Genomic DNA, 14856 nt, shown 5'->3' with positions numbered 1-14856 from the left:
GATTCTATTCTAATTGGAGAATGCTAACTTGTGATCTTTAACAGTCCTGAGCTGTTTGGGAACTAGTGTGCTTGGATAGCAAAGTCAAAGAGAATATATTATCAAAGTACATACATGTCACCATAAACTACCTTGAGATTCATTTTCTCTTTTGTGGCATTTCACAGGAAAATAAAGGGATACAATAGAATTTATGGAAAAGTATACATAAACAGATTGACAGGCAACTAAGGTGCAGAAGAAGACAATTTGTGCAAATTGAAAACATTAATTAATACTGAGACCATGAATTTGTAGATTCCTTGAAAAAGAGTCTGCCGGTTGTGGAATCAGTTCAGAGGCTCGCTTTCAAGGACTCTTAAAAGTTCATTCAGTTGCATAGAATTGTATACCCAGAAACAGATAAAAATTGGGTGGTGGGGGGGGGGGGAGGTGTTGAAGAAATGTTTAAGTGCATCTGTGCAAAATGTTCAAGCATTTAAAAAAAAAAACATTTTCGACTCCAACTTTCTTTCTGAACAAGCTCCGAACTTAATCCATGCCTGCAAGCTAATGCCCAGTTGTGTGCATATTTTGACGTGCATTTAGGTGTAAGTACGGGATCAGTGGGCGGTGTAGCCCAGTGGCTGTTGGAAGAGGAGAAGCTACGCAGGGATAGTGCCAAGTCACAAGATGCATTGCGAGTTGAGTTGGAAATTCAGAGGATGCAAATCCTTAATCAGATGAAACTTGCTGACCCAGAGAGAGGTGCGAGAGTGGCTTCGAGCAGCAGCCAGCCTTCAACTTAATTTTTCAATTGAATCCAGTGATCAAATGGATTAGTTCAATTTCCCCTGCATTTTGAATAACAGCTTAAATCTGAAAGTGATTTTTTTCCCTCTCTTTGTAAAATATATGCGATGCTTTAATTCACAAAAATGAACTATTTTCTTTAAAATATGTTGTTTGCTCTCTGCTCTGTTTAACATCTGTTGAATCATCTGTTGTGACACTATTCTGATTTTTGATTCATTTGTACTTAATGTTAAAATTGCCCTTCAAAAACTGTACACTGGTTGTCCAGTTATATTAACCACATCAATCATGATTTTGCTTTCACATAATAATTCTGCCAATGCAACAAACAGGCTGTTCCAAATCGTTTTTGCATTTGAGTGATAATTATATTCGATGTTGATTTTCAAATTAAATATATCATCCAGAAATGATTGCAAGCAATGATCACCTGATGCTATGATAATTATGTTAAAAATGTTCCTTTAATTATTTCACGCAATGTATTAAATCAATGCTGTAAAAAGCTTGTTTATAATAAATGGCTTGCAAATACAGTGCAATAATTTCAAATGAAGGATCCCATCTTAATAATGCTGGACTAATCCAAGCTTTTCTTCTGACAAGGCATGAGGGCCGCTAACAATTATTTGCGGTTGATTTGCAGGTGACTTGAAGAGTAGAGTCCCGGACAGCGCGTGGATTAACAGGGACGCACAGCCCAAGACCTCACAACAGAAAGAGCAGCCACTGTCGCAGGCTGAGCAAGAGCGACAGAAAATTCTGCAGGAGATGCGCAGGAAGACCCAGCTGCTGAACGACAATAGCTGGATCAGGCAGCGTAGTTCCAGTGTTGCGAATAAGAATCCGGCCAGTAACTACGGATCCCTGAGGAGGTATGAGCCACGTTAAAGCAGAAACGACAGTGACACAGCATGCAAACTGAGTTTTCAGGGATCTCGAAGCAAAAATTCACCACCTCCCTGAAAATTTGCAATGTCGTGTCACATGATCATTGACTCCAATGGAACAATGTTGGAACTGGCATAAAATTATTAGCCATGTCATGCATTTAATAAATAATTTCTATCCCATTACATCTACACAGACTTTCATATAAATAAATATTGACTTTCTGTTCTATAATTCATTGCTCTGCCTGTCAGCTGTGGCTTTGAATAGAAATAAGAATTAAGCATTTCAACACCAATCACACCACTGCTCTCCACACGTCAGACCTAGTGCTGACACCATGTTGCCTTTGTTTTGTGTCTAACTGAATTTGGGATGGACTTTTTATATTCTCTCACAGTAATTACTAAAATGCATTTTTGTTTTGACATTTAACTGAAAACGCACAACCTTAGAGACATTAAGTCATTCAACTGGCTCTGAGGACTGCACTTCTTAGTCCGATTTATCTCCCCCACTCTAATTTAGTACTGACACCACGTCGGTGAAACAAGCAGACTGAACAGATTAGAACCGGATTCAGTTTTGTACCTTTCTGTTTGACCTTCTACCTCTCACACCATGCAGGACCTGCCTTCCACTGAACAGGACAATGAAGTTATGCAGTAGCAAATCTACTAGCTGAGTCACACTGCCAAGCAGAATAAGTGGGTTTAATCAACAGTTTAGTTAAAAATGCACCAACGCGATTTCACTAAAATTTGTCATTCTCAGGCAGTCACTACAAAAATATTCTACCATTTTTGTTTTTTTTATTTTTGGATCAAAATGCAGATTCCCTACAAACCAGTATTCAGTTATAGCTACCAATTGAAATACATCTCTTGAGACCTCTGAATAAAATGCCGATACATTACTATAAAGTAGCTGTGTTAAAGTTCTCATAAGTAAGCAAAGTCAGTCTGAGGATTAAGCTGTAAACTATTAGGCAATTTCTTTTAAAAATTGTCAGTAAAGGAACAGTACTGAATGGCAGTACTAATTGTTCTTGGACTGGAAGCAGCAAAGATGATTTCCTTGAAGTGGATTTCAACACGAAGTCCTTGAAACATGAACATTAAAGTCTCTAATGGTGGTTGTACCAAAAAAAAAGCAACTGTTGATTAAAACCCTATTTATTCTGAGTGGCACTGTAGTTCAGCTGGTAGAGCTGCTAACACACAGCTCCGTTGGCTTGTGTTAGGTGCTGACGTCCAACACTGTTAAGGTGGAATTGGCAGGTTCTCCCTGGTAACCCTGAAGTTTCATCTCCCAAATTCCAAAGACATGCCTGTTGATAGGTTAATTGATGTGAATTATTCCTTGTGTAGTGAGTGGTAGAATCTGAGTGGAGTTGATGGAAATATGCAGAGCATAAAAAGGGATTAGTTTATAAGTTAGTGTAAATTGGTACTTATTGATCAGCCTAGGCTTAGTCTGTTGAAAGGCCTCTTCCTGTGTTACGTGATTCTAATTACAGATTCCATACAGTACTATCTAGAAAATAGCTCCAATACCTTTTTTAAAAAAAAAGAAGTGAATTCTGGTTAATTAGGACAGCCGCTTATTTGGGACAACACTTGAGAACAAAAACAAACTGAGAAAATAGCTGGGGTTCCTTTCATTTATTTAGGACACTCTGCTGCTTAATTGGGGCAGGAGACCGTTGCCAAGCATTTGCTAACTAACGTCAGTCACATGCACGTCATGTGGCCAATAGAAACTACACCGCTTAGAGCAGACAGTTCATAAGTACCATCGCTTGCGTGTTTGTGTTTTGATTAAAAAAAAAATCAGTGATTTTTGTCACTGATGGCTAGTACTGAGGAGTGAGACAATTCAGAACTTACTGTGGTTTCAAACATTCAGCCTGGGAGTGAAAATGAAATAATTTCACTACTTCAAGATAGGAACTACAAAGAATTAGAAGGCATCCACAATCATCTTGGAAGTTGCAATTAAAATGAAGATTTGGAGAGTGTGGTCATTGAAAGCACTGCTTAAAGGCGGTCACTCTGCATTAGGTGTCCATATTGATTTTGTCCATTTGCAATCAATCAAAAGAACATGTCTGTGCACGCTGAATGGAGTTGTCCAGCGATAACTTGGGAACTAATACAGTTTTATAGTACTGTAGTAGCTGTCGTAATGTTCTAATTTGCTCTGTATTTCATTTGAATACATACTTTGTTACTCAGTTAAATGGTAGTTAGTCATATTTTTAACTATTTCCATGAAACTTTAGTTTATTAGGCTAGCCACTTAATTGGTCCAAAATGTACTGGTCCTGATGTGTCCCAATTAACCGGAATCCACTGTGTACAGAATGTATATGTATCTGCTCTATGTGTAGCTGGAAACAAAGGGCCAACTATTTTTAGAGGAATTAAAATCATCTGTTTACTGCAGTAATACAGCTGTCAAACAGATGTGTGCAGTGTAACTAGTTCCAGAGGTTTGTGATTGTACAGAATGATTAAACCATTGATCTAGTTTCAAAACCTTTGACCTGCGTCAGAGCCACAACCAAGAGCGGTGGCAGTAAATAAATGATTAACAAATTAAGCATGTCAATTCAACACTCAGTTTTTGTATTGCAAGTCTGACAGCAAAAATGTCAAATGAACCCAGTTCCTGCAGTTGTGCCTTCTGAGGTACAAAGCTGTGCGATGGATGCTTCTTTGCTTCGTTTGCAGAATTGCATTCGGATATTGGGGTGAAAGTGGTTTGATTAGATAGGTACCCTTTGGATATGTTTTCCTAAAAAATTTTTTAAAAAGAACAATTTAAAACAACAAGCAGCAAATTAAACATTAAAGGAAAAACATCTCTTTTCCACTATTTTCTTGTAGAGGCAAATGGCATAGTTAATAGTAGATTTAGAAAGCATCTTAACTGTCCTTTAAAAAGTATTAACTTTTCCATCTGGTGTTGTGGATAATGAATGAAAATGAGGACTTGGTAGGAAGAATGTGCCTTGAAAGAGAGGGAGAACCAAATCAGCACAAGGTTTCTGAACCAAATATTGGTCATTTGGCATTGTCCAAAGCACCAAAATGTGGCATTTTGTTACTTTGCCAAAGCTTACGTGGGGTGGGAGAACCTGGTATAGTTCCAGCACACACAAATTATGTTACTACAAAGTGAAGCAGAGGAACTGAAGTAATTGTATTATGTTTCAGAGGTGAATCTTTGGATAACTTGGATACCCCAAGGACAAGTACCTGGGGACCAAATTCTGAGCTGGTGAATTCCTCGGCAAAGGAATCGAACTACCACCCAGTCTCCACTTCAAACCAATCCTTCATGCGTCGTCAATCTGCAACACTGCCAGCTCCATCCAGTGGATCAGTGAGAACAGCATCATGGGCGAAGAGTTCTTCTGTTGCCCCGAGCACTCAGTCGCAAACAACCCAAGGCAGCAGGTATGGCATTAAGCTTCATCACTTTGATGCAAATATTCTGCTTTGAACCGCACACATACATGATGTGTACTTCATATTCTGTGTAAATGGAAGGTCTACTTAAGGGGAAGTGCTATACAATACTTGACTGAATTTTATCGCCTGTTTTCTTTTAAATACGTAGTTCTGTTAAAGATTTTCTTCCAATCACTTCTGACCATAAGTTTTAAATGCACCTAGCTGTTAGCTTAATATTCAAACTATGATGCAGATAAGAATAATGTATTCAGTATTCTTGCATGAGATTTCACTGAATTTTATTGCTTGTTTTCTTTTAAATATACACAGTTCTATTAAATATTTTCTTCCAAATACTTCTGACCATAAGTATATGTACCTAGCTGTTATATTTATATTCAAACTGTGGTGCAAATAAGAATAATGTACTGTGTTCAGTATTCACACAATTGAAGCAAAATTTGCACTTAGTACCTTGCCAAAAATGTCTATTTTCCATGAAGTCCTTGGTAGCGGAGGGGACAGAGATGTAAAGTAATTGGAGGAAGATTAGGGGGTTGTGGGTGGTGCTGGAGTGGATGCTGGAACTGCAGTTGGACAAATGCATTCATCTTAAAAATGTAACTGGTTGTGCACTTGAAGGCCACTCTTGAGAGAATTGTGAAGTCTGTTCACCTAAAATGACATTTTGTCTTTGGCTGGCGTAGACTAAAATGGATCAAAAGGGGTCTGTGCTATATACTTCAAACACTCTCGGATTTTTAACCAGTTTTCGAACATTGAGTAAGTGTAGTCAGAACATTAAATGTAATCCATGAAAAAAAAAGCCCTACAGCTGTATTGGTGGAATGACTGACCTGCGCAGCACATCACCTTGCATTTGTATAACATTAACCTTATTAACGTTCAAGTACTTAAGCTCACTTCATAATATAACCATCTCAGAAGTGTTCAGAAATAGAAATATTTTCCAGTCAACCTGGTTTGTACACAGCCTGAAGTACAGCTAGAGATGAAGAGGGTGTGGTTCTTGGGGCAGTAGTCACAGAAGAGATTGGCCTTTCAGGACAAAGGTTGCACTGACAAGAAGCAGCCTGCACTCCCCACCCATGCTCCTTATCCCTTTGATCTGTTTATCTTCTCTGGAATTGGAAGGCGCTCTTCATTGACCTAAGCTATTCCATTGCCATGCAACAAGGCTATGAGCCATGGCACTGCCACAAATAACGTGATCAGATGATGTTGGGTGTGTCAGAATGGGTCCCACCAATGAATTCCTCTGGGAGGGCTTGACAGCCAATAAAGCTCCACCTCCAGCTTAGCTTTTGGTGTCTGTCTCTGACAGTGAGAAACAATTTAAAACATGGATTTAAAAAAACAAACAAGTAAAGCACTTAAAATACTTTTCTAAATAATTTAAAAATAAATATTATAGACAGCAGGCTGAGGGTGGCAGACACCAACAGAATCAACAAACTCATTTGTAAGGTCAGTGATGTTGTGGGGGTGGAACTGGACTCTCTGATAGTGGTGTCTGAAAAGAGGATGCTGTCCAAGTTGCATGCCATATTGGACAATGTCTCCCATCCACTCCGTAATGTACTGGTTAGGCACAGGAGTACATTCAGCCAGAGACTCATTCCACCCAGATACAACACTGAGTGTCATAGGAAGTCATTACTGCCTGTGGCCATCAAACTTTACAACTCCTCCATCGGAGTGTCAGACACCCTGAGCCAATAGGCTGGTCCTGGACTTATTTCCACTTGGCATAATTTACTCATTATTATTTAATTATTTGTGGTTTTATATTGCTGTATTTCTACACTATTCTTGGCAGGTGCGACTGTAACGAAATCCAGTTTCCCTCAGGATCAATAAAGTATGTCTGTCTGAAATGGAGCATAGTTTCTCCTTGTCTAAAGTCCCCACCGTTCTAGAATAGCTGTAGATTCTTTTAACATAGTTAACGGGCCATTTGGTTCACAGTACCCATGCCTGTCAGTAGTTATCCACCCATATTAATCTCATCTACTAGCAGTTGATCCAGAGCACTTTATAGCCTGCTGATTTAGATACAAATTAATGGGCCCAACATTTCTTCCATTGGCCTAACCTGGCTCAGAATTGTAAGAGCAACTTCCCCAAGCCAGCTGCTGTGGACTCTCACTGAGCTCAATGTTGGATTCACTTGGGAGTTGAGCAGTGAAGTGCAGTCAGCAAACAGAATTCTGCGCTTGTCCAAGAATCCCGAAACTGCACCAGGTGACCTAGGCAGTTCCATGTGGAATCGGGGAGAAAGAGAAATTCCCACACACTGGCTCCAAACAATTGGAGTACTTTCCCTCCAAGAACTGCAGTTATTCAATTGTTGAGTACATTCATGGAAATAGTTTCTTATTGTCACACATACTGAAGTCCAGTGAAAGTCATGTTCTGCATAATGTTCATTCAAATCGAACTATTACACAGTGCATTGAGGTATAAACAGGATAAGAAAATAACAGAGCTCAAAATGAAGGGTGGAAGCTACAGAGAAAGTACAGTGCAAGCAGACAAAAAGGTTCAAGGTCATAATGAGTTAGATTGTGGAATCAAGGTGTCTTGTTTTTATGGGTCAAATAGGGATATGGACTTATGAGATCTATGGTTTCATTAGAAGGAGCACACATCCAAGAAACCGGCTGGTCTCCTAATCCTTTACATTGCCGTCCTGTTCAGCTCTGAGGTCTCTTCTTTTCAGGAAGATCCACCTGCATATACCCACCTTTTACCTACATCCCAGTGCTTTGGTTGAACAAATGACGATGAGTCTTGCATCTATAATAAATAATTTAGCTGAGATCAATTGCCTTTTGTTGGAGAGTTCTTTGTTCCTGTGACTGTCTTAACGTAGAACAGGAGGTGCTGATGTTTCTATGCCACGGACTCCTGTCATTAACTGGAGGGGTTCATGAAACCCGGGATGGGAACTCCTGATGTTAGAAGTACTTGTTAAATCTGACTAAGATGGTCAGGTTTTCATTGTGTGAAATCAGTGTTCGTTCCATTTTGCAATATAAACATTCTGCTCTCAGTTGCCTATAATGCAATTTTGTTGCCATCCAGTGTTGGTGGAGTGAAATCAGCAGGAGCAATTACCTTTCGGGCCAGGTTAACTTCTCTGCACTAAATGCTGTTGGCAAAGATCCACCATGAGCAGCTTTCAAGGCTGGTTATAATTCTCATACGTGTGTGGTATTTATATAGTTGGTGCCCTTTTTCTTCTATATCCAGGTCAATAAGTGGAAAGAAGATCTGTTCATACTGTGATAGCGCTCTGGGCAAAGGAGCTGCCATGATCATCGAGTCTCTTGGTCTTTGTTATCATTTGCATTGTTTTAAGGTGAGGATAGGAACCAGCTCCGACTAGGGGAGAACACTGCAACATCACTACTAGGGATTTCTGCTAGTTGTGCATGTTTGTATAGAATGCCATAAGACTCTTACTAACATTCTGCCAGTGAGAGAATCCATGCAGACTCTGTAACATGACGATGCCCAGAAATCATTGCAAAGCAAAACGCTGAAGAAATTGGAAATCTGAAATAAAACAGAAAAATCAATGCTCGTGGTCACATCAGCGACCCTTCTTCAATGTTAATGCTATTGTATTCCCCACAATTGTTGCCTGCCTTGTTGGATATTTCAAACCTTTTCAGTTTTATTGCAAAGGTGAATTGTTTTATAAGAGAAGTACCCCTTTTCTGTCTTATTCTGCTTGGATACTACTGCTGGCATAAAGCATTGTAATGCCATACTTACCAATGGTATCTATGTCAAAATGTTTTAATCATAAGTTTGGTTCTATTTCAGACTGGCATAACTCAGCTTCCTGCTTCTGTATCATAACAGGCAGTTTTTGATTTTCAGTGAAAAAGGAAGGCATTGGCTATACCACCCCTTTCTGGTTTATGTTTGTGCAAATGCCTTCTCCTGAACCTAATTTGTCGTTTAACTTTATTTTTGTCCTTCCTGCCACTGGTGTCACCATTCCCTCCTAATGCCTGGCTTTCTGCAGTCGGTGGTCCTTTGCTTTCCCTCTGCAGATTGGTACAGCTCTGTAATGCATCAGGACACCGAGGGGTGAAACGCAAATCCTGCAACACTGCTTTTGCTTAGCGTGCACGTTCTAAACATGCACCCTTGCTTTATGCATGTCCGGCTCATAAATTTGTCTTGGTCTGTCTGTACGGCCTCAGAAATATTAGTTAACCCTTTTAGAGCCCATGTGTTTTGTCAATGATATCCGTATTCTGTACTTGCTTGCCATGTTTTACTAATTCCATTGAAATTTGTCACAATATAATGTCCATAGGCTCATTTTTGTATAATTATTCTTCCCCAATTTTATTATTCTTGAATTTGATGACATAATTGATCTAACCTATGGCTTTCTACTGTCATCCTCTCTCAAGTTAAAATTGATCTTTCAGTGATTCAAATTATTTCCCTTTATCTACGCCCAAGCCATAAGCTCTCAGTTCCTGAGTGGGTGGGGGGGGGGGGGGCAGGCAGTCTGCTGTGACCACTGCTGTAATTCTGCCTCTCACCATTAAGCACTCAGCAGGAAGTGAATCCCTTCATCTTCCATTGGAAGCCTGCCTAGCTGCTGATGTTTATGATGGTGAACCCGTGCCCCATCTTTGACACGCAGTCCATGTTTGCTCTTTCATTCTCTCCTAATGTGGCAAGGATGAAAATTCAGTCTCTGTTTGCCCATCGTATCTTTCTCGGACTGAGTTTTGTTCCTTGAATTTCGGCAGTTGAAAGATTTAACTGGTGTCCTTTCTCATGCGCAGTGCACGTCATGCAGTGTTGACCTCGGAGGAACAGAATCGGGAGCGGAGGTTCGAGTACGGAACAACAGTCTCTTCTGCAACTCGTGCTATGCCCAGTACAAAGGTAGGTCAGAATACAGGGACGCTGTCCAAGATTATCCATCTGCTATAGCTGATGCCTGCAGAGCATTCCTATACAGGAAAGATTTGGAAGTTACGGGCCAAACAAAAGTCAAATCAAGTTTAATTATCATTTAGACCAGACATGAATACAGTCGAATGAGACGAAATAACGAGAGAGAGAGAGAGAGAGAGAGAGAATACACACACTGTTCTGCAAGACACCAACGTGCAAATTGCTGCTAGAGCTGCCGGCAATCCGGCCTGTCATTATGCCATTCGAGCACTGGAGGGCAGCACTGATAGGAGAGGCCAGCTCCCAAGCGAGCTTGGACTCCACATTACATGTCCTCCAGCGTGGTCTCACCTGGGATGCAGCTGCAGGCAAGCCCACTTGAGGCCTCGTCCTCATTACAACTGAAGCCATTCTGCTGCCTCCTCACCAAATGGGGAAACAGGCCTGCAGCATCTCACATTGTCAATGTCCGACAGGGTCTTGCAATCACAAGACAGCCACCTAAGGTTACACTGCACGCTGATTTTGTACACCAACTCCGATGTCTTTGAGTAGCAGGCAGTGGCAAGTTCTGCACCCAGATCGGCTCCTCTGAGGTTTAGAATTAGTATGTTAATATAGAATTTGGATTGTTTTCGTCACAGTAAGTATTTGAGAAAATCCTGTTTTCTGAGAGATTAAAACGAATGGATCTGGAAAAGCTTTTTTGCTGGCAGTACTCCCAAGCTGGAGGCTTCTTATTACAGGACAGAATGAAATGGAACTGAGCCATTTGTCCCCAAACATGATACTGTTCCATGATACTCTGTGGAGGTTGTGATGTGGAAGAGAGTTGGATGGAAATGACTCCAAGCAATGGGCTTTGAGGTCTCATTTATCTGGAGCAAACATTTAGACGACTGATGAACCATTTGGAAATACCTTGTAGGCCAAAGGATGTCATTCCTCAAAAATAAGCATAGCTTTCCCTGCAAAGAATATTTATTTCATTTTCCATTTTCTTTTGTTTCTACTGTCAGACAGTGAATTTAAAAATGTGTAAATATTTCTCCGAAACTGACCTCCAAAGAACCAACACTTAGAGACGGTTTAATTCTGTTGGGGAAAAGTACTGAAATTTGCTTCTCAGCAGCAGCATTAAAGACATTACAGCTTTATCAGACCATAACGTATAAGATTTAGGCTATTTGGCCCATTGATTCTGTTCTATCATTCAATCATGAGACCATAAGACATAGGAGCAGAATTTTCCCATTTGGTCTATTGAGTCTGCTCCGCCATTCCATCATCGCTGACTTATTATCCCTCTCAACTTATTATCCCTTAACAATCAATCTCTGCTCTAAATGTGCCTAGTTATCTAGCCTCACCAGTAATCTGAAAATATGTTCCATGGTTTCACTACCCTTTGAATGAAGGACTTTCTTGTCTCATTTTGAGGCTGTGCGTACAGATCCTAGACTCTCCTACTGATCTCCATGTCCACTGTACCCAGGCCTTTTAGCATTACGTAGGTTTCAAATAGCCCCTTACTCATCCTTCTGAACTCCAAGTACAGGCCCAGAGCCATCAAATGCTCCTCGTACGTTAAACCTTTAATCCTGGGATCATTCTTGTGAGTTCCTCTGGACTCCCTGTAGGGCCAGCTCTTTTTTCCTCATATTCAGGCCCCAAAATTGCTCACAATGTTCCATATGTGGTCTGACCATCACCTTTTAATGTCTCCTTCCTTTTATATTCTGGATGTGGATTTAGTATGTGGGCTTAAGCTTTGAAGAGATTCTCATGTGGCGATTCATGGATATTGTTCACTCTTTATTCATCTCTCAGATCAGGCTTGTATCTAAAAGAGTGAGAGATAACTTGACTGAAACATAGCTCTTCAAGTTCCTTAGGAAACTTGATAGGTGCACATGAAGGTGTCTCCACTTGTAGTTAAATTTAGAACTAAGGACAGTGCGGTGAGGTAGAAGATATAAGCTGAGACATTCTAGCTTTCCCTCGTAGGACGACCCAAGCATTCCAGATGTCAGTCCAGTAAACCTTCTCTGAACCAATCCTTTAACTTCCAAATCAAGATGAGAATTCCATTGAAAGTTACATGTCCAAGATGACATCAGTTAGTCCTGAAATCTAAGTGTGTTAGCATTCTCCAATTATAGTATGAGAAATCAAGTGTGGACACTTATCTAAAAGATTCTTTGAGGATGATGTGTCTTTAAACACTCTTCCTCAAAAGACAGCAAAAACAGTGCCTGAATATTTCTAAATCTGACTTCCTTGATGAAAAATGGAGTGTAAAGATACCAGAACCAAGTAGGATTGTGGAGCTGTTGCTGTAATTATAATTTTACTGGAAAGTTGAGCAGGTTTGAGATAACTACTCCTGGTCCTAATTCATAAGTTCTTAGTTCCTGATTATACAAGAGCAGTTTATTGAATTGCTTTAGCATGGTATCATGTGTACAGCTTTCAAAATCTAGAACACAGAACAGTTCAGCACAGGAACAGATGCACAATGTTGCGCCAAACTAATTAAACTGGCAATCTAACGCTGAACTAAACTAATCCCTTCTGCCTTAACGATATACATTTCCCTTTATTCTCTGCACATTTATTTGCCTAATGAAAGGCCTCTTAAATGCCTCTATCCTATTTGCCTCCATTGGCACTACTGGCAGTGCATTCCAGGTACTGACCACTCTCTATATTTAAACAAAAACTTGTCCTGCACTTCTCCTTTGACCTTGCACCTTGTCACATTGAATGCATGCCTTTTAGTACAGCCCAGCACTGGGATAATTCTCCAGTGTACAACTCCTCTGCACTTTCTGTAGTCTGTTGAAAACTATTAAAAGTTAAAATGAGGGTTGAATTTTTCAGGGGTGCCCATGGTTTCTTTCTGTTTCTGTCAGGCTGATTACAAATGATAATTCTTTGTAACACCCACATAATGCTGGAGGAACTCAGCGGGACAGGTTGCCCCAATGTAAGAGAGTAAACAGTCAACATTATGGACCAAGGACTACTGAAGAAGGGTCTCAGGACCCTAAAGTCGACTGTTTACTATTTCCGTAGATGCTGATTTCCTCCAGCATTTTGTGTGTGTTGCTTTGGACTTGCAGCATCTGCAGAATTTCTTGTGTTTATGTTAATTTTTCATAGCTTTAATCCATTGTGTTTCTTTTTTTTTTTGATAGCTGGGCAGCTCCTGAACCACTGAGGAATCTCCAAGCATTGGAAAGATACTAGTGTGCGTGGAACGGATGAGATGCTTGGCTTAATGCTTTAAGAAACCTAACATATTCCTCATGAATGGACAGAAAAAGCTCTTGATAAGCAAATTATATAAAAGAGATGTAACTCATTGAAATTTAAAATTATTCTTTTCATCACAGTTGGGCTACAAATGGGGTGACTGCTCGATTAAACATAAATCTTCAATTTATGGTGTAAAGATTCAATCTCTGTATTGAACTGAATTTGCTTATGCAGTATAACAGTGGCTACAAGTTTATTCTGTTTCTGAAGTATGCCTCCACTGAAATTGCTGGAATACCAAAGTTTGGAAGCAGTGTCACTTTTATAATTGATATGTGTGTGCCATTCGCACAATCAATCAAAAATAAGTTTCTGCCGTTCTTATTTTCTTACGAGCAATGCATGTACAGGAGCTGAGGGAATGCATGGTGTATTATACAGAAAATGTATTGGTGACATAACTTTTATTTATCGAACTGATGAGCTGTTAGTTTATGGTGCAAGTAAGGTGACAGCCTCTGTTCATACAGCTGTGTGTGGAGCAGAATTCTGTGGTTCATTTACATATCTATTCTACTTATCATTTATGTTCTGAAACTTTTTGAGAGATCCATGTAACAATTGTAAAACTGCAGTAACTTGGCACATTTATCATTGTTATTCTGTTGGTGAGGTGACTCTGGAAGAAGCATTATATTTTCTCAAACGAGGGCAGGTTAAAAGGTGGGGTAGGCATGCATTTTAAATGTATGAGCCTCATACAGCCCTTGGTGATCAAGAGCTTGGATGTGGAGTCAAAATCTGAGATTTATTCCTGGCTTTTTGGAATGGATGGTTAAAATATTTTGCAAAAAAAAAAACCCCTCAGAAATTGTACAAAATAAAAGTCAGTTTGTTTTTGTGTTGAATGATGTTTATAAATAAAATGAAATAAATCTTGAAATCTTGTCAGTGAATTTATTTGATCAGAATCAGCTGGTTCATCTGCAGGATGCATCATCCATTGGTCCAGAACTGCTGGATACTTGCTCCTGTCTCAGACCCGTTCCTTGCTGTATTCCTCTGCAGGGGCTCCGACTTCCAGCACATCAGCACTTGCGGACCTGTCTCAGTGCAGGCAATCAGCTGTACCCTGAACCTTATTGAAAGCTTTGAGTGCACTGGCTTAGCTATAAAGCTGTTGTCTCACTATGCCAGTCATCCAAGTCCTGATGTCGATTTGATAATGTGGGGTTTTTTCCCCCCGGGTGCTCTATTTCCTTCCCACGGCTCAAAAATGTGAAGGTTGTTAAATTAATTGTCCGTTATAAATCCCCCATTGCTGAGCAGGGATGGTGGTGGGGAGGAGGGTGGTGTAGGAGTTGATGTGAATGTGGAGAGAATAACATGGATTTGGGTAGATGAATTGTAAAAAAAAATGACTATCTGCTGGTCCATGTCGATTCAATGCGTTTGAAGGGCCCATGTCTGTATGTCTGTCCCGTGTATTTAG

The 14856-nt window shown here is 40.1% G+C and overlaps 1 protein-coding gene across 4 annotated transcripts in view; it reads left to right on the top strand.

Annotated features, from left to right (window-relative positions):
• The window catches only part of LOC132394363 (LIM domain only protein 7-like), a 237867-nt gene extending 223560 nt beyond the window's left edge, over positions 1-14307 (top strand). For 2 of the 4 annotated variants that reach the window (XM_059970419.1, XM_059970418.1), the window contains exons 24-29: positions 589-747; positions 1442-1670; positions 4908-5150; positions 8424-8532; positions 9989-10091; positions 13304-14307. In XM_059970419.1, coding sequence (XP_059826402.1) covers positions 589-747; positions 1442-1670; positions 4908-5150; positions 8424-8532; positions 9989-10091; positions 13304-13326 — 866 coding nt within the window. In that variant the 3' untranslated portion in view covers positions 13327-14307. The remainder of the gene's footprint in view (positions 1-588; positions 748-1441; positions 1671-4907; positions 5151-8423; positions 8533-9988; positions 10092-13303) is intronic. The other 2 variants (XM_059970421.1, XM_059970420.1) reach the window with 2 other exon arrangements.
• The last annotated feature ends 549 nt before the right edge of the window (positions 14308-14856 follow it).

Source organism: Hypanus sabinus, chromosome 5 (genome assembly GCF_030144855.1).
Source record: "Hypanus sabinus isolate sHypSab1 chromosome 5, sHypSab1.hap1, whole genome shotgun sequence".
Taxonomy (NCBI): Eukaryota; Metazoa; Chordata; class Chondrichthyes; order Myliobatiformes; family Dasyatidae; genus Hypanus; species Hypanus sabinus.
This window is presented reverse-complemented; position numbering and strand designations above follow the sequence as displayed.